Source organism: Pezoporus occidentalis, unplaced genomic scaffold, assembly GCF_034315485.1.
Source record: "Pezoporus occidentalis ecotype Australia unplaced genomic scaffold, CSIRO_AGI_Poc_V1 ctg22, whole genome shotgun sequence".
Lineage (NCBI taxonomy): Eukaryota > Metazoa > Chordata > Aves > Psittaciformes > Psittacidae > Pezoporus > Pezoporus occidentalis.
In genome coordinates this window covers 4,614,699-4,641,699 of record NW_026914072.1, presented here as the reverse complement: position 1 = coordinate 4,641,699, position 27,001 = coordinate 4,614,699, and the positions used below count along the sequence as shown (strand labels likewise).

General features: G+C 37.7%; 1 protein-coding gene across 1 annotated transcript in view; it reads right to left on the bottom strand.

Moving 5' to 3' along the window:
- CCDC73 (coiled-coil domain containing 73) overlaps positions 1–25,878 on the bottom strand; it is a 76,045-nt gene extending 50,167 nt beyond the window's left edge. The window contains exons 1-2 of the mRNA XM_062620306.1: positions 25,738–25,878; positions 6,087–6,233 (exon numbers count right to left, since the gene is read on the bottom strand). Of these exons, the coding sequence (XP_062476290.1) occupies positions 6,087–6,233; positions 25,738–25,764 (174 nt within the window). The 5' untranslated portion in view covers positions 25,765–25,878. The remainder of the gene's footprint in view (positions 1–6,086; positions 6,234–25,737) is intronic.
- Positions 25,879–27,001: the final 1,123 nt, after the last annotated feature.

Genomic DNA, 27,001 nt, shown 5'->3' with positions numbered 1-27,001 from the left:
GGCCATTCAAATCAAGTCATTCTTGCTTTGCTCCTTCTGATAACTAAGCTTATAGTTTCATCAACTTTCTTCACTTGACATCTCAAAAAGTTTGCCTTTGGGGCCCAGGTGACATTTCCAAATACTAACCTTATAGTGCAACTTTCCATTTTTATCTCGATACCAATCTTCTCTTGTCCATCTTACCTGTGAAACACTGCTAAATCAATGAGTTAGCTCTGCACAATTATGTACATGTCTTCCATTCTTGCACAGACTAGCTCAGAATACCCAAGGTACAACAAGCTGTATGGCACTACAGTGTGCAGTGCAAACCCCTTCACAGTTGCCAGAAGGCAGAAGTACATTTTAGGAATGGTAGGAAACAGCTAAGGGTTAGCAAAGCTCCCTCATGACCTCTCTCTAAGAAAACCTAGAAATAAGCCACTGTGCTGAAAAGCTTGGATTAGAATAGCCAAACACATAGCAAAGGTAGAGTAAGAGGAATGGAGATAAACTTGTTCAGACATATCTTAAAGGAATGGCACACAAAGCTCTGCAGCACTAGGGTGAGCTACAGCTTCTGAGAACAACCACCAGAACAAACTCAAAGTGAGGTGCTGTGAGAGCCATAATGTCTGCATCAAGACAACAGACATGATTCAGGATTTGTCTCTCTCTTCACAAATAAGTAAGAAGATACAAGGATATTTACTTTCTCAGTGAGTACTCATTGGCCATCAACATGAAAGTGGGTAAGCACAAAAAAAAGAGATCCAATCCATATCAAAACAGAAGAAGGCAGACAGAATGTTACAGAAACTAGGAAAAACAGGGAAAAGAGAGAGAAAGAGTATTAGAGGCAGAGGAGGAGATGAGGGCCAATAACAGCAAACTGATAGGAACAGCTAGCCTTTAAAAAATATTCCTGTCCACAACAGTCCTGAAACCCCACATTCCTGTGCTATGAACACAGGTAAGAAGTTCCCTGGCAAATCAGATATCTCATCCCCATTTTGGTGGCTGACTCATACCACATGCTATGTCAACATACTCCTCTGGCTCAAGGAGGGGAGAAGTTTTACAGAGTGCTTGACCATAAACAGTAGGATAACTACCAGGAACAACAAGTCAATATGGCTTAAATTTACAAAATCTGGTGAGAGTTACATGCTTCTAAAAGGAAATATTTAAAGAATCCTGTGTTAGAGTATTTGTCTGAACATAGAACGTGCTTGTATGAGTAAACTCAATACCCTTTGCAACTCCAATATTTGTTAATACAACATAGTGGTCTTTTCTTACCTTGTGACAAATGAGAGAAAATTTGAGAGCTGGAAAATGTTTCTTAAACAGTATTTTAGTTAAAAGAGTTATAGCTGTATCATAACTGCCCAAACAGCAAAATTTATTTCCTGCAATTTTTAGAAAACACAAGAGTGTCAAATCTAATAAAGTCACAGTATCACAGTATGCTAGAGATTGGAAGGGACCTCAAAAGATCATCTAGTCCAATCCCCCTGCCAGAGCAGGAACACCTAGATAATGTTACACAGGAATGTGTCCAGGCGAGTTTTGAATGTCTCCAGGGAAGGAGACTCCACAACCTCCCTGGGCAGCCTGTTCCAGTGCTCTGTCACCCTCACTGAGAAGAATTTTCTTCTCAAGTTTAAGTGGAACCTCTTGTGTTCCAGTTTGTACCCATTACCCCTTGTCCTATCATTGTTTGCCACTGAGTAGAGCCTGGCTCCATCCTCCTGACACTCCCCCTTTATATATTTATATACACTGATAAGGTCACCCCTCAGTCTCCTCCAAACTATAGAGACCCAGCACCCTCAGTCTTTCCTCATAAGGGAGATGCTCCACTCCCTTAATCATCTTCGTTGCCCTGTGCTGGACTCTCTCCAGCAGCTCCCTGTCCTTCTTGAACTGAGGGGCCCAGAACTGGACACAATATTCCAGATGGGGTCTCACCAGGGCAGAGTAGAGGGGAAGGAGGACCTCTCTCGACCTACTAACCACCCCCCTTCTAATACACCCCAGGATGCCATTGGCCTTCTTGGCCACAAGGGCACAGTGTTGGCTCATGGTCATCCTGTCGTCCACTAGGACCCCCAGGTCCCTCTCCCCTACACTGCTCTCTAACAGGTCGTTCCCCAACCTATACTGGAACCTGGGGTTGTTCCTGCCCAGATGCAGGACTCTACACTTTCCCTTGTTATATTTCATCCAGTTATTCCCTGCCCAACTCTCCAGCCTGTCCAGGTCTCGCTGGATGGCAGCACAGCCTTCTGGCGTGTCAGCCACTCCTCCCAGCTTAGTGTCATCAGCAAACTTGCTGAGGGTACACTCAATTCCTTCATCTAAATCATTGATGAATATATTAAATAATACTGGTCCCAGTACTGACCCTTGAGGCACTCCACTAGTTACAGGCCTCCAACTAGACTCCACCCCATGGACTACAACTCTGGCTTCTCTCCTTCAGCCAGTTCACAGTCCACCGTCCACCTCACTACCTGATCATCCAGACCACACTTCCTCAATTTAGCTGTGAGGATGCTGTGGGAGACTGTGTCAAATGCTTTGCTGAAGTCAAGGTAGACCATATCCACCGCTCTGGTGGTGACAAGTCAAGACACAAATGACAGAATCTGTACTACTAGCCAGACTTTGTGATGTCCTAGGTTAACACCAGAGAGAGCCTCAACAGTTTGTTGTACTTGAGAAACAAAAAACCCCAGTACTTGTTTCCAGGTATCGAAACAGGTCACAAATTTATCCTTTGCACCAAAGAAAAACATCAGTAAAATATTAAAAAAAAAAATTACTAAGATTTACCTTTCTTGTGTTCAGATAATCAACACTTTCATTAGTTCAACAACTACTCAAAGCACTCATATCCCCAGAATACACATCTATGGGAATAGGGAGAATTTCCTTGATTTCTTATCTTTACATGCTTTTCTAGCTAAGGATGTTGTGGGGTACTTTTTCTATCTAGAACAAGAAAGAAAATATTTTGATACAAAATATATGTGCTTTCTTGTCCTTGTAAAGATTCTCCTTGTATCTCATATCAATTGTCCTATATGCATTGCACTTCAGAAAGCATTAAAGACTTCAATTTGGCCTACTTATGCTGCAATTTTATACTTTCTAAATCAATTATATTTATCCTTTAAAAAAAGGATCATGTCTTATTACTCAGCAAAATGAAGTCAGCTGACAGCAGAGCAAAGCTGACAGACTTTGGAATAAAGTGGATGGGATATCCACCACAAAAGAATCGCTTGGCTCATCGTTACTTGACGAGTGGGAAAGCAAAGTGGGCAAAAAAATAGAAGGACCTTCAAATTACTGGACTGTGAAGTAATCCTGGGGGGGGGGGGGGGGGGCGGGGGAAGGGGGGGATAGGGGAAGAGTAATATCATGTTCTGTAGCTTTTAATTACACACATATTAAGTCAATCCATATAAAGAACACAGACTCTATGAACAGCCAAAGGAAGTGTGGCTGTATGTATTACGTTAAGCAATGTGTTCCCCAGAATACACATGCACAGCCACCATTAACTGGGATTTCATCTTTAAAATAGCAGAACAGTCACTTCTTATGAGAAACTCCTATACATTACTTTAAGAGTTTAACTACAGTTATGTGCTTAACCCAGAAAAGTAAAACCCAGGTAGATGTTCTGAAGTAACTCAATGCATTTATTTAAAAGCATATTCAGAAAAACAAAGTCTCTAAAATAGTATCTTATGGTATTAAGCATGGATTGCATCAAGTCTCAAAATATTTTAACATTTAGTTGTTTTAAGAGTTTAATTTTTATCTGTCTAGATTTGCACAGATAATTTTAGCTTCAAATTTATTTTCATTAATTTGAATTTATACTGCAGTACTACCAACCATGCAAGGCAGTTTATTAAACTTACAATACATGACAGTTCCTGTCCTGAAGAGACTCCTGTCTACGTGACAAGCAAGACCAACAATGGGAAGAAAAACAGATGCAAACAGAGGTAAAATATCTCATCTAAGGTCAAGCTACAGGTCAAAGACAAAACCGAGAGTAAAATCCACTCTGCTGGCTCTGCTGCCTCCAGGAGGCTACTGGTGTGCTGTGAGCCTCACCAGCAACAGGGAAAAGGACTAACAAAATTCCTAAGAAACCAGCAGAACTTTTAATTCACTTTCTGGCACAGCAGATGACACAGTTTAAGTTGGCATGTCTTGTTCTTGACCATGGAAAAACTACTGCAGTGCAAGATGAGTACTGTAATTCTCTGTGGTTTAGTCTGTGCACTTTTTCCTCAGTAAATTTACAAATTTACAGAATAATTTCATGTTGGTTCGATTTGTAAGAGATTCATAGCTAAACTCAGGAGATAATTTTGTATCTGTTTTAGAAAGCACCAGGCATAGCCATAGTATTCTGTAACCCTTGCTTCTTCAAAATATTCATGTTTTGTATTCCAAATTTCAACCATACTAAGCAAGCTGCCCTGAACTGATTGTTAAAGCAAAGCAAATACAAATGCATTCAGGGATACTTTAAGATTTCAAATTGACTAGCTGCAAAATGCTTAATTTTATTCTTTTTATTTACATTTCCAGCTACAAACAGGTAAATGCAGGTATGTACATTTTTGAGGGTAAAGGAAGGTACAAATATTATAGAAATGTAGGATCATGTCTTAACTGTAGAACTGACTCTCAGCATGAGCACCAATTTCAAAACTAAAAATACCTTTATGCCAAAAAATTTCTCACCCTTCAGAGGCAACCTTGTATAAAGATCACAGTCACTTACTCTTGTAGTATAGCAGACAAAACAGAAAAACTAAAGCAAAAAGAAAAAAAACCACAACAGATTAAACTCCGTGTCACTTCATAAAGATTTTAGGCTCTGACCAAGTGCATTAAAAATGCAAAGTGAAGTTAACAGTGTAAATGGAATACTGCTAACAGATCTTATAGGGAAAATATAATCCAATTATTATCATAAAAAATTCTTCAGTCTTTAGTTCTTAATAGAAAAAATAGTTAGACTGGTCTAAACATTACCATTGTAACAAAAGCCTACAGATGAGACCATGGCGAATTTCAGCAATACAGCACCAACAAACGAGGATCATGGAGATTTTCTTTCTTGGATTTTTTTTTTTAATGGCAGACATTCTTTTGTTTACAGTTTTTAAAGAGAGGATTATAGCATTTAACTTAACTAAAAATAAGCATAAATCAAGCTTGTCATCAATACTAATATATTAAAAGTAATCATACACATCTTTTGAACAGGTCAAATTCATCAGATGCAGAAATATATACTCTAGGTCTTTAATACAATAGTTAAGAAACACTAAGGAAGGGGAGAAATAGAATCAAATGTTTATGTACATACAACTGAAAAAAGTAACTACAGGAAAATATAGCTGCCTTCAACATTGCAGAAATAATTTTACTTTAGTATGAGATAATTCAACTAATATTTCAAAAACAAAACACAACACACATACACACACCCCCCAATACTCAGTATGTAGGGCTCTAGCTTAATACTTTAGCAATTTAAAAATTGTGAAATAAAGTGGATTTGGTTATCACAGGAGCTTTTTGCCCTCTTGGCTAATTCTGAAAAGCACAAGTAAACAGACAAAAGTAAGTTAAAATTACTGCTTTTCTGTCAAATGATAAATCAATCTATGAAATGAGACTTAGGAAACTGGAAATGGCTTGGATTCTCTTTCTTTCCTTTTCATATCAATGGCTACTCTTAAAGAGATGAACTACAGAGAAATACAAAAATGCTATGTAGATCACTTTTGTCAATAGCCTGGTGATCAACTATAGCAATTCTGGACATTACTACAGGAAAGCCTAATTCATTCCCATACTTCCTGCCATCTACAGAGACATTTCTAAAACAGACCCTGCCTAAATCTATGATATTGTTAAACAAATCCCTGGTCAATGAATAACTTGAAATGCAGCATGAAGCTTAGCCACACTTACGCAGCATTTTCTATGATTAACTACAGGGAGACAGGAATAAGGAAAAAGAAAAAAAATCACTAAAAACCAATATAAACATTTACCCTTCTTATACGCAGTTCTTCTACTGCCTCCAATAAACTTGTTTTAAAGTCTAACAGTCGAATGGAAAGTACTGTCTCTGATGGACTTTTAAGAGTAGAGTCAAGTGCCTGTGTTTCGAAGTCTTCATCCATTCTTTGAACTTGTTTCTGCAAAATAAATAAAATGTGTATTTCCTCCTCAGTTTAAGAGAATAGTCAAACTGCAAAACTTGCAAGTATGGAAGCAAATTATTTCTGTGAGGAGTAAAGCTACTACTTACAGCCATGACACAATGAACAATATTGACTGAGATTATCAGGAAAAAGGAAGCAGTACAGGGTTTTTTTCCACTGCTGCTGCCCTACACCAGCATGAAAGTACTGCAACGAACACATCAGACCATGAAAATGTAAATACCTACCTTCAAGATTTCAAAATCACAAGACAGGCTTAATTTTAAAGACAACCTTCAGACTGGCTTGAAATCATGAACTAAAGGTAATATATGTAGCTTCTGCCTCTGAATTCTACCAAGAAAACTTTTGTTTCTGTTCCCACAAGCTCAAGTATCAAAATGTTGTAGTCTAAGCTAGCTAAATCAACTGTTGTCAAGCAGGGAGTTATGCTAACATGAGACCCATGTGTCTCTGCAGGTACAAAGCATGTTTGTTAATAAGAGAGATCATTACAACACTTGGCATTTGATTTAGAAAAAGATCATACCTGTACATACGTCATCCTTATGTACATCATATATGTAAATTACATCATATGTAAATACATCATAATCTGTACTTCCCAGATTATTTTTAATAGTTAAGACTGAATTTGCACCAGTCCACTGGAACACATAACATCATCCTTTCCTTAAGACACCCCACGGGTGCTTCTGGACTAAGAATTAAAGAGGTAGGGGTAGCCCACACAAGTTATGGCTCACCACTGCCACAGAACCCTTAGGAAGGAACTCCTGCAGGAATAAGAGAGACCTGCCTGCGTCATGGGGCCATAACAACCACAAATCAGAGCTCCCCACTTTTTCTGCTGTTGTCTAAATAAAACCCTAACACAGATCAAATTTAAGCTGCTTGCTCATGGATAATAGATTGATTCCTTTCTTAGCTGCCCTACCACAAAAGCTATTCTAAGTTACTGAAATAATGGATTTGCTAAAACCAGGAAAAACAGGCTCAATTTTGTCTTCCATTTTAAAACATGTCTAATTCCGAACTGTTCAATATGAAATATTTATCAAAGTTCTTTTGTCAGTGTCAAAATGTGAATGTTTGAAGGACTTCTGAAGAAGCAGCAAATAAAAGTTAATAAGAACAATATGCAAACTTGTACCACTTCAGGCAACAAATCTGGTGTGTCGATGTGCAAAAATGAATCAGGTATTGTGCAGTCAACCTGCATACATTTTAGACACAATTCAGGTATTTTAGACACAGGCCTAGGTATTTGGTGTGGTTTGTTTTAAAGTAAAGCATTATAATTAAAAAAAAACAAACACACACTTTTTGGTTTAGTAAAAATATTTTGAATTTATGAAGTCAGACAACCCCCCACAAACACATTAAAATATATTTCTTTCACGCAAGTTGTCAAAATTGTTTTCTTACTGATAAATACTACTAATTCATGAGGCACTACTACAAACAAAACTTTTGATATCATATAAAGTACTGGGAGATGATCATAGCTACAAAACTAATAAAAATGCTAGCATTATTCACAATAGAACATGCACAGGGCCATTTCATTTCACTTTTAATTATGCTATATTCTGACCTGAAGGGTAAGATTTTGCAACTATGATGTTAAAACATGGTAACATGCTCAGATTCTATTGCTGTGAGCTGACATTAGATGCTCAGAGTCAGGGATTCTACAGTGATGAATTTCTACAAGACAGTACTGTTACCAAATGGAGAATCCCAATAGCCTGTATTAATAAGGGGAAAAAACACACAACACAGAAAAAGGATGGTCTAACTCTGGGATTCATCCTACAAAGGTAGGTGCTCTTGAAGGAGTGTACTTCAGTTATGAAATAGTTTCTCTTCAAGTCAACCAGCAGAAGTATGCATTAACCAGTCCACACCAGGGCTTGAGACTGCCCTTCCCAGCACAGAAGCAATCCAAGAATTATTTTCTCAGGGCAATATTTTTAAACTATTGCTATGCTCTAAAGAATGGAATAAAATGAGCCTCAGGCATCCATCCTCTCACCTCACTGATCTCAGCAGGAGCACTTGACAAACAAGACCACCTCCATAATGCAGTGAGTAAGGATAAGGGCTTTTCCGAGTGAAGTTCATTGATTCTTCACCCATCCCTTCACCATGAAAGTATTATTTTCTCATGGGCAATTTGTACTCAGACTGTTTTTTCCAAGACTGCAACAAAATGCTTCACAGCCTACTGCTGAAAACTGCAAGGTATACTGCATGTTATACATGCTCCCTCTCACCCTCCTCACAGTTGAGTGCAAGACACCTATGTCATCTCTTCCACCACAGAGAGATCAAAGAACTTAGTTACTTGCCAAATAGTTTGTTCTGTGCTTGACTGGAAACAAAAATATATAAAAAGGAATAATAAAGTTACAAAATATTTTCAAATATCTACCATACTGATAAAATGCCTACTTTCAATATCACACATAAATACAAATGCCTAGAGCTATTGTAAAGATGTATGATAACTAATAAACATCTTTTGATATAGAAAATGCCAAAAAAATTTTTGTGTAATCAAAGATATTCCCAGATAGATGCATTTTTATTTTAACAACTGGTATTTATCAGAATACCTGTAATTAAAAAACAATCCTAGAGCATACATGAAATAACATTCCAAAAGTTAAAGACTGAAGTTCCTATTTTGAAGCAATTACTACACTTGATTTCCTATTGGTTTATGTTTAACAAAAATTACTTTTTAAAAAGCACATTTAAAAAAATCCATTTTAACACAATTTTAAGTGCCATAAAGGGCTTTATATCTTAGAAAAGCACTTATTAAAAATTACATCTTAAATACCCTACACTAGAAAGTAAGTTAGCCTATAAGCCTGATAGGGGTCAGGGTAATAACACAGAATGAACAAATTACACTGTCATTCCACTTAAATTATTTAAGTTATTTAATTTGACCTGTAGATAGTCTCTTGTCTTCTCATCATGCCTGACTTTTAAGTGGGAGGTCTTCATTCATGATGATCCTTTAATGGAAGCAAAGCTTTCTCCATTTAACCCATGGTGTTATCAATCATGTACAGGGATAAATGAGGCTGTAAGATTTTGCCAGTATCACAAATGACACTGTGACCTGAGGCCAACATCTTTATTTGCTTCTCCAGTGATTCACTTCAGCAGATATTAACCAATTTTATAATCCATGAAAGGCAAAATTAAAGGACACCATCCATAAAACAGAATAATTCCTATCAGCAACAAAGTGATGTCTGTATTATCTTATAAATTATATGGCCATACAGTGTGGTAATGTAATGAAGTAAAGATGGTAATAATCAAATGCCTAGGGCAAATGCTAATATGCATTTAATCACACAGCATGAAGCCATTTGTCACTACAGTTGAATGCATGTGTACATAAAATACATGAGTCACATCCTTATTGTTATACTATAACAGCATCAATTTCACACTATCATTTTACCACAATAACAACTGTAGGTTTTGATATTAACTAAAACATCCAGTGCCAGAAGTGCAAGTGATAGCAATATCTTTTAAAAACTGTTTTGAAATCCTGTTCCCCCTGCTATTTGACTTAACACATTAGAATTCTGTGAACATGCAATATTCAGTAATATTTTTGTACAAAACCCCCCTTTGGGTACATTTTCACAGCACCCTGAATAACTTTTTAGAAACAGTGTAATTTATGGCATTTCAACATAGGTTGAATCTGTTTTAATGAACACATCAACCTCAACACATAATTAATGATTTTCATTTGTGTGTTTATGGGTACTTCCATACACACAAGAACCAGAGAAAACATTTGCCTTAATGTTTGCAAATGCTACCTCCAGAAAAAAACACACTGAAGTGTAAGCATCAATTTCTGTGCTTGGTGAAATACAAGAATGAAAATAATAATGGAGAAACTTTATCTGCCTAAGTCTAATAACTTCTGATCAAATGGATGGCTATAAAAGTATGGCTATTTCCATCAGCTGCAGATACAATTGATTCTCATGTATCATCTCTTTGCTTCAAACGCAACCCACTAAAACTGACAGCTGTAAGAAACAACTTGACTTTTTGTGAAAAACAGTGTAAAAGTTTATGCAACCAAAATTAATTCATCCAGGTATATAATACATGCACATGCATACAGTTTTGTCTAGCCAGGACATAGAATTTAAATCCGAATGTGTTAAGTTACTGTATTTTCAAAACGTTAGTGATGCTGTGGAACCACCAAGTCAGAGTACAGTCTCACAAGTACATACCAGTTTTTTGTTACATTAAACTAAAGAGCACAGAATACTGCCCACTTCTAAGTCAAATCCTTTTAAAAAACATATGTATGCAAAAAGTGGCATAGTATGACTGCATTTAATACAAGATGTTATCACTATTATGAATCCACACTACACAGGATAAGGTTACTTTTATGATCATTAAAGACTAAAATACATGTAGTGGCACTGCGTAGATCATAAACAGCAAGATATTAGGTCATACACATTTTCACTCTCCAAGGAAATGTGTTTGATGCTCTTCAAACACCTGCTTTTATTAGAGAGAAAAACAGATTTGATTTGAATCCATTCTTACCTTAAAAATATATCCTTAAGTTCTGTTATTAGTTTATAAAGTTCTAACTTACATATGAGTTCAGGAACTAGAAAACAGCAGTCAGCTGTACTGAAGGAGCCTAAGAGCCCAGAGTCTGCGATTATGCTAGGACAAGCTAACCAGAAAGCACTAGAAAAAAAGGTGTTGTTCATAATTTTCCACATTCCAATTATCATATGCAACCAAGTCAGGTGTGACTCCCCCCATGATAAAGTAATCTACTTGCACACAATGCCATAAAATTTGGACTATAAAACAACTTGGTACATTGCCATGTAGAGATAACAGACAAGAAATATAGAAGAAGCTACATCATATAAGATCCACTGACTTGTTAGGAATCCATATGTTTTTGATGCTTAATGCCTGTTTTACTGGATCTTACAGTTCTTGGCCTCACTTTGATTTAAACAAGTAAAATAAAATTGAAGACAGCACTCCTCCTATCTCAATTGGGCTTGTTTGGTGTTTTTTCCCCCCCTACTTTAGATTCAGAGATTTTCAGTAGGTAGGGTTATTTAAACTTCTACAGGCTGAAAAAACATTGCATGCAGTTGTTTGATCTTGCCTTCGTTCATTGTTCCATTTAGGGACTTACAGATATATAAGTTATTTTTCATCTCCAACAGAAGGTTATAACAGTTCTCCCTCACCCCACATCTTCTAACAAGAATATATACTATCCTTTTAGGAAAAATAGCTGCCTTGGCAGCCAGACAGCACCCACACTCAACCAACACGCTGGATTTGCCCACCCGCCATTCATCTGAACAGCTCCAGAAGGCACAACTCCTTTAAGCTTTGAGAAGCTCTGCTGGAAGATTACTACCTCTCCAAGAGCTCCTTTCAGGTGCTGACAGTGGTGGATTGAGGAACACACAGCAGATAACAGCACAGAAACACAGCCTCACCCTCTTGAATGACCTGTGTTGGTTTAATTCTCCATTTTGCTTCCTTTTAGGATGTGTGTCTTTTGGTTTTGTTTTCTAGTTGAGAATGGCTGCATTCTTATAAATCAAACATATAAACCAAACAAAGCAAAAATGTAGGTACTGGGAATGAAGGCACTACCTCTAGCAATTACAGAAGTGATGCATCTGCATACAACAGGGAGCTATTTAACAAAAATATTTCCTGCCTAGAAGAGAATTCACCATGACACTCATTTTAAAGATGCTCCTCTACAGGTTTGTTAACAATTATTGCATCTACTCATCGTCATCTCTCATCATGACAACCTAAAAAACATTATACCATCAGACAAAGTATTTCCTTCAGAGTCTCAAACTTTAGAAGTTTGTCAATTTTCAAAAACTTCTGAACTTTTCAGTTTTCAGAAGTGTATTGCCAACCTTATAAGACAGTTTGTTTTCAAAAGCTAAGATGAATATACCAGTATATTGTCTTTCATTTACAAAGAACTGCATTCTTCAAAATACAGTATCACGATCTGGACTGTTTAAAAAGGCTCAAAACCAGAAGACAATAAAAATCTAATATTTTTATTTTGTAGTCATATCATCTTAAATAAAAAAATCATTTAGAGGAGACAGACTTGTGGTTTGTGAATGTGAAAGATTATCTGAGTTATTATAAGATTCCAATAAATCATGCAGTATTTTCAACTTATTTTAAAGGACCACTCTATACAAATTTGAATTCTAAATAAATATTTATACTAAAATTACATAGAAGCCTTTTTTATGCATATATTACATAAACATAAATTTGGTGGGTATACACTTAATGTAGGAACACTGCCTCAGGTCAGGCAAAGGGTGCTTCCACCTCACTATTTCAGCAATAACAAAATAAAAATTATAAATCCAGTTATAACTCTCTTCTAAATAAAAGTGAACAATAATTCTTTTCCTTGACCTTGCAACTCCATGATTTTTAAATTAGCTTAGAGTACTAATTTGGATCATATGCGGGTTTTTATAATGAAAGAGTCAAGTACAATATTACTATCGGTGCGCAATTTGTGTTTTGACAATACACCTTTGAAGATGGTGGAACCAAACTGCTTCTGCAAGGCTTTTTTGGAGAACATTCTCTTTCCATTCACTGATGGATTCATAATATTTTGCTCTACCTACCCTCTCTCATTAAGTAGATCCACCTACTCTTCTTCATGCACTTTCCTAAAGTCAGAGGTCACACTTTTACTAGTTTACCTTAACAAAACAGGACAGTATTGTCTACAGGGCAGTTGACAAATTCCAAAACAGACAGTGCATATAACAACGATTGTTTCCCCAAAAAAACACAAAGATACTGTTTGCTGCTCTAACAGCTGAAGACTTAAAATACCACACAGTAGATATCCCACAATTCAGCACATTTTCTCCAAGAAGATTTGTGAACCTGCTATAACTTTGTATTTTTTAAAGACAAAATAGTTCCAGTCACATCAAGTTGTCCTTATCTATGGTATTAGAAGCTTCTAGCCTAAATTCAATGGCATTTGTTTAAATTCAAGATAAGTGCACAGATTTTTCATTCTGGAAGACGCACACTTGCTCTAAAGTTGCCTGTCAAAACCCAAAAAAGTATCAGGTCCTTTGCAAGAGGGAGACCAACATTACCTCCACAACAGAGCACGAGAGTTGTCCTGAAAAACATGCCTTAGAATTTTTGCTGACAAAACCATCTTTAAGTAGCAGTAATCTGAGATGACCTGGATAGCGATACATCTGTTTTCAAAGTTTCAGGTTTTAATAAAATTGTGGAAAGAGTACTGCACTAAACTCTCAGCTATTAGAACCCTCAGGCCTTCTTGGTCAAGCAGCAATGGGTCTGGGTTAGTTGGTTTGATTTTCTTGATTGCCTAAAGGTTTTTGTTTTGATGGGCTTTTTGTATTTCCCCCTCTCCCCCTCATTTCCAACTGTTTCAACATGTCAATAAAGCTACTGCTAAGCAGTACAGGTAAGTGAATTATTATAAAATATGGTGATATGGTTAACATTTTTATCTGTTTCAAACCCATCTAAATATAACATCTGAGCATGCTATATGTATACTCACTGTGTGGCCACAAAAATGAGTGAAGGACATCTGAACAACACACTGCTGAGAAGACGAAACTGATGAGCCAGAAAGCATATGGGAAAAGTCCCTCAGTGTCTTTTTTATTCAATCAGCACTACTTGATTTTGATGTGATAGTTGCTTGAAACAGCTATTACCACAGTGCTCCAATTCAGCTTTTTAAATCATAATGCAGTAAAGATTACTCCCATTAAATACAGAGCTATAGTAAACAGAAGCCGAAGAGTGAAGTTTGCAAGCATGTTTTGTCATTTACTCCAAAGTCTGTATTAGTTACCTAATTCTACCTAGATAGAATTTAAGAGACTAGAACTTCTTATCCCAGTATTACATTGCTCAGGATCTGCACTTTTTCCCCATTACAAGAGGTTCCCTTTAGTAATTTGAATTATTTTGATGAAAATGTGAAATCTTTCACAACATAGCTAGCCCAGGCATTTTCCAAAACAGGGTGACTTAAAGCTTTTGTACCACTTAAATTGGTTAGTATGCCTCACAAACACAGAAATGCATTTTCAGGATCCTTACCTTCTGTAACCAAAAACAGTTACACCGTTTATTGTATCTGTCTTTTATACAACAATGGCAAGAACATAAATAGTAACAGATTTTCTTCCAACCACAGGTAAAAGATTATTAATAAATTAGCACCAAAAAAAAAAAAAAAATAAACCTTAACTCATTTCAGGTCAAGTTGAGAAAAAAGGGAGACATGAGACAGTTTCACCAAGACTGTAGAAATGTGTTATCTACTTACGACATGTTTGTATGTGGGATTAAATCCTTAGCCTTTCAATTCTAATATTTTTTTAAGATTTAGTCAGTGCCCTTTTACTAGTATAAAAACAAAGTTCAGTGCATTAACAGGACCGAGGCTGACACAAATTTCACAGGCACGGCAAAATCTGGAGGTCTACGTGAATCAAAAAGTTTACCTTCGTTTTAAACACCACACTGCCACCTAGTCGACAACTACTGAACTATGCTGTCCTCCTACTTGATGCACCGCAATTACAGCTAAAGCCATGGAATGAAAATTAAATCACTTCCTAAAACCATGTTTGTGCGAGGATTAAGGTATCGAAACAATGAGACCCACTGAACGAGTTTGAGAAGTATCCCGGCAGCACAAAGCAAGCAGCAACTGCAGTTTTCAATATCCACTTGCAATGTGCCACTTGCTGCAAAAAGGAACACCTATTCAGGAAGCATTCCAATGTGGTAGCTGCTACTTGTTCGTAGTTATAGTTGTGAAATAACTATGCCAAGTGTAAAACAAGGCAATAATTAGACTCAGTGCCATCAAGTAAGGGATCAATCCAAAATCATTTCATTTTAACATTACATGGAATTACACTAAGGAATGTGTTGAAGAAAACCATACATAAAACATAAGGGGAATAATTCGCTCTCTTGGCTAAATGTAATCCAAAAGACAGGGACATGGCAGTGGGAGGAGCAAATGCAATCTCCTGTGTCAGCAAGTTCAGGCACTACTGATACTTAACTTCTTTCCAACGTTTTCGAAATATCTATTTTATATTCTGAAAAAAAAACTGATTTGCCTGAAGGCTGGTTTGGCTTTTGTCTTCTGTCTTCTTTTAAATGTCTGACAAGAAGTACTATATTTTCCTCTACAAACCATTCTTCAACACAACTTATATTAACATGACTTAACTATGTGGGGGTCCCTATGGTAAAGCTTCACAAGGAAAGAAATTATCATCCAAATAAGGCATAATATAAGAATCACAGAATCCTAAGGGTTGGAAGGGACCTCAAAAGATCATCTAGTCCAACCCTCCTGCAAGAGCAGGGTAACCTAGAGTACATCACACAGGAACTTGTCCAGGCGGGCCTTGAATATCTCCAATGTAGGAGACTCCACAACCCCCCTGGGCAACCTGTTCCAGTGATCTGTCACTCTCACAGTAAAGACATTTTTCCTGAGGTTCACATGGAACCTCCTATGCTCCAGTTTACACCCATTGCCCCTTGTCCTATCACTGGACATCACTGAAAAAAACCTAGCTCCATTATCCTGACACTCACCCTTTATATATTTGTAAACATTGATGAGGTCACCCCTCAGTCTCCTCCAAGCTAAAGAGTCCCAGGTCCCTCAGCCTCTCCTCATAAGAGAGATGTTCCATTCCCTTAATCATCTTTGTAGCTCTGCGCTGGACTCTTTCAAGCAATTCCCTGTCCTTCTTGAACTGTGGGGCCCAGAACTGGACACAATATTCCAGATGCGGCCTCACCAAGGCAGAGTAGAGGGGGAGGAGAACCTCTCTTGACCTACTAACCACACCCTTTCTAATGCACCCTAGAATGCCATTGGCCTTCTTGGCCACAAGGGCATATTGCTGGCTCATGGTCATCCTCCTATCCACCAGGACCCCCAGGTCCCTTTCCCCTTCACTACTGTCCAGCAGGTCAGCCCCCAACCTGTACTGGTACATGGGGTTGTTCTTCCCCAGATGCAGGACTCTACACTTGCCCTTGCTGAATTTCATAAAGCTCCTCCCCACCCAACTCTCCAGTCTGTCCAGGTCTCGCTGAATGGCAACACAGCCCTCTGGTGTGTCAGCCACTCCTCCCAGTTTAGTATCATCAGCAAACTTGCTGAGGGTACATTCAGTTCCCTCATCCAGGTCATTGATGAAAATATTAAACAGCACTGGTCCCAGCACCGACCCCTGAGGGACTCCACTAGTTACAGACCTCCAGCTAGATTCTGCCCCATTGACCACAACTCTCTGCCTTCTTCCTTCCAACCAGTTCTTGAGCCACCTCACTACCTGATCATCAAGCCCACACTTCCTTAGCTTATCTATGAGGATGCTGTGGGAGACAGTATCAAATGCCTTACTGAAATCATGAAAAACCACATCTACCGCTCTACCATCATCCATCCACCTAGTTACTTGCTCATAGAAGGCTGTAAGGTTGGTCAAACATGACTTCCCCTTGGTAAAGCCATGTTGGCTGCTCTTAATGACCCCCTCATCCTTGATATGTCTAGAGATGGTGCCAAGAATAAGTTGTTCCATCACCTTTCCAGGGATGGAGGTAAGGCTGAGCGGTCTAATTACCCGGGTAAGAAATTGTTTCTTTTCTGCTTGAGCATCATAGATAACGTTGATATCAGTAAAAATAATTCCTGTCTGATCATTATAACAATTTTTTAATCCTGTATGTGTGCATCCTGCTATAGGTTAGAGAAAGGACATTTCTGCAGTACCAGGTATGGAACAGCTCCCACAGGAGGTCAGGAACAGCAGAAGGCAAGGCATAGGCTTGTACCAGCACAGTTTTGTGTCTCCTCCTCATGCGACAGCATCTCTAAAACTTCAGAGCAGCAAAGACTGCAGAAAGGCAGATGTTCCTCCCCCTCTTTGGGTACCCAGCCTAATACATGACCAACAGGCACAGGATTTTTTGCAGGACAGAAGACAGAATGCATGATGTTTCTGTAAAAATGCATTAGAACCCTGTAATTACATGGCATATGATAAAAACATGAATGCAAAAAGGGATAGGAAACCATGACAGCAACACTTTTAAGATGACACATACAGAAGACGGTAATTTTAGAGCTTTTTTTCATGTTAGCTTTTATCATGAACATGAGGGACAGCATGACTCAGATCTTACTAGAAATACCCAGTAAATATGGAAGTTTTACTTATTTGTTCAAATTCTCAAGTAAAAGACAAGATTTAAACTTTCCTACTGAGAACATATTTTGAAGTTTGAAGCACTCTACTGTTAAGTACACGTTATTTTTTCAGCTAAAAAATTATCACCATGGTTATAGTAACATGCAGCTGGCATTCTGTCAGAGGAAACTAAATCAGAAAGGACACCTCAGTTTCAAACCAGGAATGCTTACCTGCAGGCTGAAACACACTGGAAGTCAGACACAAGCAATGCAATGAGCATCAAGTCAACCAACTGAGGGTGCTCGTGCAAGTACAAGGAGACACACAGGAAAAGGAAAAACTCTCCTGTACCTTCTTGTCCATTTGGATTCAGAACAGGACAGAAGGTGGCACTGACAGAAAAGATGTACCAGGTATTAATGTATTCTCCTCACAGACTTGTACCACGGTGAAACTGCTCTTATGCTGAGACATGAGCAGCCCAGCTACCAATCTAAATAAGAATTTCCAGGCTCTGGGTGGGGCACCGCATAAAAAAATCCACACAAAAAGCAAGAAACTGAACCCTACATAATAAAAGTGAGGAAAGAAGCCACTCTCTCTGGCTCAGGCCTTGATTATTAATAGCATGGCATCCACCCAGGCCCAGCTCAAAAATTTAAAAAGCAATGAAAAAATTAAACAAAAACGTCAAAACAAGCAAAAAGCTTGTTTTCTCCTAGTTCTACCAGAGTGGAGGCAGGTTATTTGCAGGCAGCCCTGATTCTCCTAGCTTACCCCGTGCCTCGAGCAGTGGGCCTGGCTCACCTTCCTCAGCACCGCCTTCCCGCCAAAGGCCTCTCTCCTCAGCGGAGACGGCCGGGGCAGTGGCAGAGGCAGCACATGTTTGTGACAGCTGATTTTTTCTTCCTTAGCAACACAAAAGTAGGACACTTCACCCCTTCCAGTCTGAAATGTATGAGCTGCTGGAAGGGAGCTGTACTTGAGCCCTCGCCCCCTTCCCAGACCGGAACACTGCCACCCTTCCACCAAGCTGCCCCTGAGGGGAAGCGGAAGAGGAGCAGGCACGTTTAGGGCAGAAAGGCCTTAAGCTCCACGGCCATCGTGCGCCAAAGCACGGAAACGCAGTTAATACATTCTCAAATCCTTTATTCTGCCCTCTAGTGACACCATGTGTAAATTTATTTTTTAAGTGAATAGGACACAAAAGATAATTTGTTTCTCAAAGGCATATCTGGTACTTTTTTTCCTTTATCTCAAAGATCCTGCTACATAGTTCTGAAGCGGATGCATATTTTGCCACAAGTCTTTATTATTTTTCCCCAGATTTTTTTTTTTTTTGAACAATAGTCTGTTTGATTTCAAGCCATAACAATATTTGATATAATGGCTAAAGTGCTCACAACACTAAGGAGAAGGTGATTTGACTTGTGTGAGGCATACAGCCCAACTTTGTTGGAGCAGGCATGAAAGAAAATTGTTTATATAGTTTAAATAATTTATATCAAAATACATATTGAGCAACTTGGTCTAGTGGAAGGTGTCCCTGTCTATGGCAGGGGGTTGGAACTGGATGAGCTTTAAGGCCCCTTCCAATCAAACCAGTCTGGGATTTTATGAAAATCAATATTTCCAAACCACTCAAGGTAAAAAATAAGAATAAATAAATGGGATACCTGAAATAGAATGCATTTGAAATTAAAATGGTAAGCAGAATGATGATGCACAGAACTATAGCCTTCCTCAGTCCAAAGAATTTCTCATCAAAACGTGGTTTTCTTGGCTAGGCAGCTTCATAGGCACAGAATCCCAAAGGAATATTCTCAGGAATATGATCCAATTCCAGTAATGCTGGAAACCTCCAGTGACACCAATCCTTCCTATGCCCATGTAACAGTGAATCCCCTTCCTACTGCATGATCAAGTCAGCCCTCACTAACCTTTCCAGGCACCATCATGCTCCTGAGTCAAAGTGCTAGGCTTTCTATAAGCCACATAACGGATCTTCACAAACATACTACAACAAACCCCCTCAGCTGACACATACAAGGCTCACGCTAGTGGAGCAGAGCAAAGTCAGATAACACAAGCATAGCATATTAAATACAATTTGATTATTTAAAGATCAGAGAATACAAAATTGTTTGTCAAGCTGTGCTTTGCAATTTTCATAGAATATGTTAAGAGAATTAAAACTGAAAATACCACATGCAGGAAATTTTTTAATAACATGATCTAAAGAACCACCACAACATTTTAAACGGTTTCACTAAGAACAGCTTTAAGATTGTATGCTGCTATTTTGTAGTGTAACCATAGTGTCAGTTTATGACTTTAACAACTAAGTATTTCTCTGCAAAACTTAACATTCATTTTTACGATTATCTTCAGATCCTTAATAAATCAATGCTGAACACTTGCATGGAAGATGACCTAGATATATGAGGAAGAAAGGGGATATAGAGTCATACAACTCAGGCAAAGCATAATACAAGTATAATGTGAAAATGAGCACTATAACAAAAAGTTATGCAGGACTTATTTATCGAGGACTTACATTTAACATGGGATGCAAGCTGAAGTCATGTAATAACTAACAGCTATTAGGATTCATTACTTTTGCTAATGAAACTTGACAGAAGCAGAAAGAAATGGGATAACGAACATGAGAAATAAATGGGCTTCCAGTAACTATTTAATTTCCTGGACAAGGGGAATAGAACAATCTAAAGTGACTTGCAGAAATTTATGTCCTATCATAAGCAGAAACAAAACACAAATTTGAATGTAATATAGGAAGCCTTGTCACTTATGTTCCTCTCTACTCTAAAATTTGAATATAAATGTACAAAAGTCATCTTTGGTTTTGACTCAAGATTGCTTACACTTCACCTGGATTAGGCGTCTCCAACAACAGCATGAACTTCCATGAAAGCATTGTTTCCATAAATTGTATAGTGCAAGTGTCTTCCAATAAGGCTCACAGCAAATAATATGTAACATCAAATATACATAACAAATCACATTTTATGTAAAGATAACTTAGTCACTGTGGAATGAGTTGCTTCCCCTCCCTCCCCCACATCCTACAACTTACTTGGCAAAAGCTAAAATATTTGAAACGATACCTGAAAATGTAATATTTTCCAAAGTACAATTCAGAAAGCATTCTTTTGCAGAACTTTTGAAATGTGTACTCTAGATCTACTAGATGGGGATATAACTTGGACAGTCATCAGTAACATGAGATTTATTGCTGTCAAGGCCATGGCTGGAAGCTAAAATACAAATATAGGGGAGAGCTGACCTTCATACTGCAGTTGATAGTGCTACAAATGAACACCAGTTCAGCATGCATTGGCTACAGCAGCTGTTGGAAATCATGTTTGTGATTCACTCCAGTCTTTGAAATGCATCTGGTAGTCTAAGTAGACCGGCACCCTAAGCAAACCTTTATCATTGCTCTAATGGTTTTCACTAGGAATTCCAATTGTGTTAATCATGTAAATCTATACTTAAAAAATCCCTTTTGGAAGAAAATGACAACTTATTTTTAAAATACTTCTAATGAAGCCTTATGAAACTAATACCTTTGGATGTCATATCAAATCTTCATCCAACTTGTATTCTAAATACCTGCTTTAGATCAGTTGCACATTTTTAAAATACAATATGTACATTATAATGAAACGTGCCAATCAAATGCTACACTTCAGTAAGCGCCTTTCCTCTCCCATCTGAAGCTGGGTTAAATGTAGCAATAGCATCTACTAATTTATACTTAGAACTGACAGTATTACTGTTAACTTGAGATATTTCATAAAATAGTAATGTGACATTTAGCAATTTTGGAATCAAGTCATATACCTAGAAAACAATATTTGGAGTTACATCAGTTTGTGGTTGTGAGGTTTTCTGTTTGTTTTGGTTTTGTGGGTTTAAATTCCTTCTGCACAAACTTATCCCTATGCCTCCTAGGTACTTTGAACATCATACACCGAAGTAAAAGCATTAATTTCATGTTTTCACTTTTGTTTTTGTAGAGCACAGAACCACAAATTCTCACAGAAAATATAACTGGTATTTTTTATTTCTATTAATATGGCTAGTATCCAAGAGCATTTACAAGAAGATAGTACAAGTAAATAGTAAAATGTTATGAAATAATTTGGGTATTTGCGCTCTGTGACAAAAAAACATATTGTGGATTATCTGTGTATTTTTAAGTAAACAGGCACACCCGACTAACAACACTTTAATGAGCAAACTTCTGCCTGATGCTGCAGTGGTAATACCAACGTTGCACAGAATGTAGTTCGTCCAAACTTTAATTCCAAACTTCAGTTATACAGCTACAATGATTCAGGGATTATAATCAACTCACAGTCTCAATTGCTGTTCTGATAAAATGGTATCCTTGCTAATCTGACAAACTCAATCTGAAAGGAAACATCAATAGTTCAAAGATGTAAAATGGCTAACAACCACATACACTTCCAAACTTTATACATTAAATAATATTTTCACATTCTTTAAGTTATTCTCTGGTAGAAGTTTCCCATAGCTACAAAACATACTGAGATTGCATTTAATGCTGAGACTGAAGATTCATATTTCCCATGATGGAAGCAGCATAAAACAATCTGGACTATAGCTCACTTTAACATGTTCTGCAAGTAATCCAGACACAGTGAAGATGTCCAAGAAGGAAAATCGGAACAGTCCTGCTATTTGGCTTGTGCTTACAAAACTTTATTTGGTGGCTGCCATTCATAATCATTTTTGTAGAAATCTTTAAAATTATCGCACCAATGTATCTAGAAGGAATATTCTGTTCCAGATAGAGTACAGCAAGTGGAATGTTCTTCAGCCTTTCACCTTTTTTTGTGTCAAGCTCTCAGAACCACGCCAGAACATTTGTCCCCAGATGTTTTTGGTATGTTCTTCCAAATTATTATTACAGTTAGGCCACACCTTTTTAATTCAGCATCAGTCTTTTATGATAGTTTTCAATTAAGAAAGATGGATTTACAAGAAACGTGTCTACAGAAGAAAATATTGTAACACTTTTAAAAAAGACTTTGCTCATTAAACACTTTAAAAAAAGATACTGCAAACAAGATCTGAGACATTTAAAGAAGAAAGCCCTGACATTCATTTTTGAAATTAAGTAATACAGCTGCATACAAACATCAAAACAATAACAGAAAGAAACCAGGAACACAGTCCTGAAAGACACACACTGCTCCTCCCATAGAGCACTGCCGCTGGAATCAATGCTTCTTAGAGATGATAAAACGTAACTGCTGAGAAATTATGTTACACATGGTATGGAAGCAAAAATAAAATACTCACTTAATGAAGAGAATAAATAGTTATCCTTGAAAAATAAAGCAAGAATCAAACTAATCCATTTAATTTGGTAGTACCTGCTAGTTTTGGTTTTCTAAAAAGCCCGACCACCCACAAACCCAAACATAAAATTAGCACATACGGACATCTAAAAGACAGAAGAGACTTAAGTCTCATCCACTTTTGTTTTTCGTAATTATACAAAATAAGCTGGTGTAAGAGACTGAGGGGAGGGGAAGAATCAGAGACTCTTTGGCTGACTGGATGCATTACATTAATTTCTTAATATGCGAAGGAGTGGATTACCCCTCTAACAGCAATGGGAAAATTAGTTTCTTTATTTCTTCATTAAGACTGTGGGAGGGAAATTAATTTTCTACACTGGTTTTCAGAATTAATTGGATATATCTTTATTAAAGTGATAAATATGCACACATAGTTTTTGGTTGAAGGAATTCTCTAAATTAAACAGACATTTTCAAAGAAGTTTGGTAGCACATGGTTATTTTTTTTGTTTCATTTTCTGATGTCATAAAAACATGGAAAAATGGATCATATCATTCATTTCTTCCTACTGACTGTATTATTTTTGTACCTATGTTCTTTCATCTTGTAATGTGTACCTCAGCGTCTCTGCCTTCATACACATAGAAATGTGCACCAAAAAAAAAGGGGGTTTTGACTTTTGCAAACAGAAACTGTAGTTTTTAAAAGCATCACAGTACTTCAAAGAAATGAGGCAAAGTAATTGAGGTGTCTAGGTGTCTTCATGTCTGTGCTGATACTTAGAGCTGAAACCCACCAATCTCAATCTGTTGGTAAGACCTGTAACTCTTTGACACTCTTGATTACCAAATCCACCATAATTAAAATCCATGAATGCAGAGGGCCAAGCTACCTTTCTAATCCTTGAAAAATAACGACCTTTAAGGCAATTGACCTAAATAATCACTTAGAATTTACAAACTCTTTTCAACCTGAAAAGAACATATATATATATAATCTCATCACTTTTTTGAATTCATTTTCTAGGTTCAAAAAATCCAAGCAAATTTATTCCAAGTTACACAGCAAAGACAGAAGCAGCTCTACAACAGGCACAGGTGATTCATCTTTGCAGAATTTCCTCAAGTTACCCCTTTTTTATAGGCTTCACCTTAATTTATGTTAATAGGGTTCTGGTGGAGTCTATAATGAGATTATTCTCATTGTAAGAGGAAAAGAAGAATACATGGCATACAGGTAAATAATTAAATAATGGTGGGGAGAATTACAGCTGATCTCCTTACTAGGAAGTTAATAGGAAGCTCTTGTTTGTTTGGTCTAACAAAAAACATCTTAACTACAGACACCAAGAATACAGGAATTAAATGAGAAAAAATCATATTGAACTAATGTAAGACTATATCAAAAGCATTTGCACATTGTGATTCATCCTACTTCTTTAATCCTTTCCACTGGAATAGTTCTTTTCTTTCAAAACTACCAACAATAAAGTTGCATAATACAACTGAGAGGAAGAAGCAGAACAAGTTCTTCACGTGTTTAGATAATCTAGCACTTGATTAGTAGCATGTTTAAAAAGAAAACAAAAAATCTGAGTCCACACAGCACCTTCATTAGTGTTAACCATAACTTGCAAAGGCAAAATAAGATGTATTCTTTGCCCTGAGAAACAACATGAATGCATAGCACAGTAAAAACAAGCTTCAACTCCATCTCCCCTATTACGAGAACTTAAAGGAGCAGGTCAAATTTTTATCCAGACTTCCTTTAAGTAGCAGAGAAGATCTAAACTACCTGAGGAAACAAGTCAGTAGTGAAATGATAAAAAAAAAAGTCATCAAAATTTCTCTTCCTTAGGGAAGAGGAACTATGATCTACCCTGTAATTGAACCAGCACAGGGCAGAGCCCCTTCCAGTGCTGCAGCATTTATAAAAAATTCAAGTCAACAGGCTTTTACCAATATTGCTGTTTTAACTGCCGCATGCTTTCATGGAGGAGGTTGTTGTAGGCCCTGCAATCCTTCATGTCACACCAACTCCGTTGGTAAGAGTTCCAACAAAACCACCATGTGATTCCTCTCTCCCAGGTTTTTGGGTTTTTTGTTTTTTTTTTAAATTAAAAAACTGCTCCCACGCTCAAGAAACAAGGAAGCTCCAGAACACTTTTCATATCCAACTATATAATCTCCAGATAAAAAAGACAGGACTTGATAGACAGCATCCTCAAACCACCCTGAGTCAAGACTGGGTGACCTTTTCTACTCTACAGCAAAAGCTCTGCATGAATGGGGCAACATAAACTGTTTGTCATCCCTTCCCCTGTCCACACTGTTAGCCTGCACATCCCTAATTCAGGTGAGAATGGCATTGTGAGAATTCTATGAACATTTAGAATGCAAGACCAATACTCAGACTCTTGATCCAAACTCATCTATTTCCTTCTTACTCACATGAATTTCCCCTTCGGTAATAATACCACAGTGGCCATGTAGACCTCACCTGAGCACTTGCTATACCTTTTATTTCCTTATATTCTTTTTTCTGTGTTCTGTATAACAAACCAGAGTTTAAGCACACTTGCAGTCATTATCTATAACATAATCCTAAAATAGCAGTATTTCATTATATCATGATTAGCTTAAGCTGCATACACTGTTTTCTTTACATCTACTGTTGTAATGCTGCCTTAAACAGGAAACTTGAGTCTTGGGGTTGGGATAGCAAAAATTTAGGTATAGTTCAGAAACAGGGGGAGCTCCTACCCTGGGAATAATGGAGTCAATCCACATCTACGGAGAGGGGATAAACCTTGCTGAGTCTTCTTTTGTTATTCTGTCTTAATAAGGGCATGTAGTGATGGCATAACACAAGTTCAGCTCATTAATAGAAGAAGGAACCAGGACTCATGCAGGCTTGTTACAACGTTTGCCATTACCAGCTTCTCACTCTTTTTTCTGTTGAGGCTAACATACAAACACACATGAGTTTTCACACATCTGTGTGCCAGTATAGTAACCCTCAGTGAGGATTTCACTGCAAACCCTCAAGATCACAGGCTGAGCCCAGAGAGAGGTGTAGGAGAAAGTTAAAAATCTGCGGGCCTTTCCCACTGCAGTTCCACTGTGTTGCTCCTCCACCTTCAGAGCAGGGGGGAGGTCAGCAGAGAATTCAGATGGGATTCATCTGTCCCACAGTCCACACACTAGGAGCCTTCTCCTCCAATGCAGGCAGAGCTGTGACCTGAGCATAGTGGGATCCACACCCACTTCTCAAGTGGCATACATAGGCTACTCTTAAAATACTTTATCTTTTCTCAGAAATGATATGCAACAGGGGTATAACACAATGGAAATTCACCCATTGCTTATACAATAGAGGCTCCTCATACAAAGTTGTTATGACACATAAAAAGTTTCCATATATGCATGCAGGTGTTTTACTTGCACTTAAATGCACCACAGAGTTCTTGAGTATTCATGTGCTGGCACTATAGCTATTTCTGTGGTTAGCACCACCCTCATAGAGACAGTCAGGTAGGAACTCGGGATGAGGGCCGAGCAGAGGTGCACAAAAGAAGTTGTAAAGTCCTTCACGAACTAACGGCAGTTTCTTCTTTTTCCAACATGTGGCAACTAGTGTTCTTGTCTCCTTAATGTTACCTAGGTAATAAACAACCTATACTGCTCTTTTCTTATACAATATTGTTATCTTAGTCCCCCACTCTGCCATAAGCACATACTACAATCACATTACAATCTTCTGTTGAGATCTCCACCAGCTAAAAAGCATTAGAGCCATCCCAGCTGGTAAGTTACCTATTCATCAAGCTCCTCTCAACTGCGATACATTGGTGCTCTGAAGTAAATATTTACCTACAGCTGTCGTGCCTCCAAACAATTCTCCTTATCTCACATATTAGAATTTCCTGGTTTTTCTCCATGGAGTATCTAATCACTTTCACCAGCATTACCCAATACCCTCATTCTACCCTTTCCTGCTTCTGTATATGGAAGTCACTCCAGCACT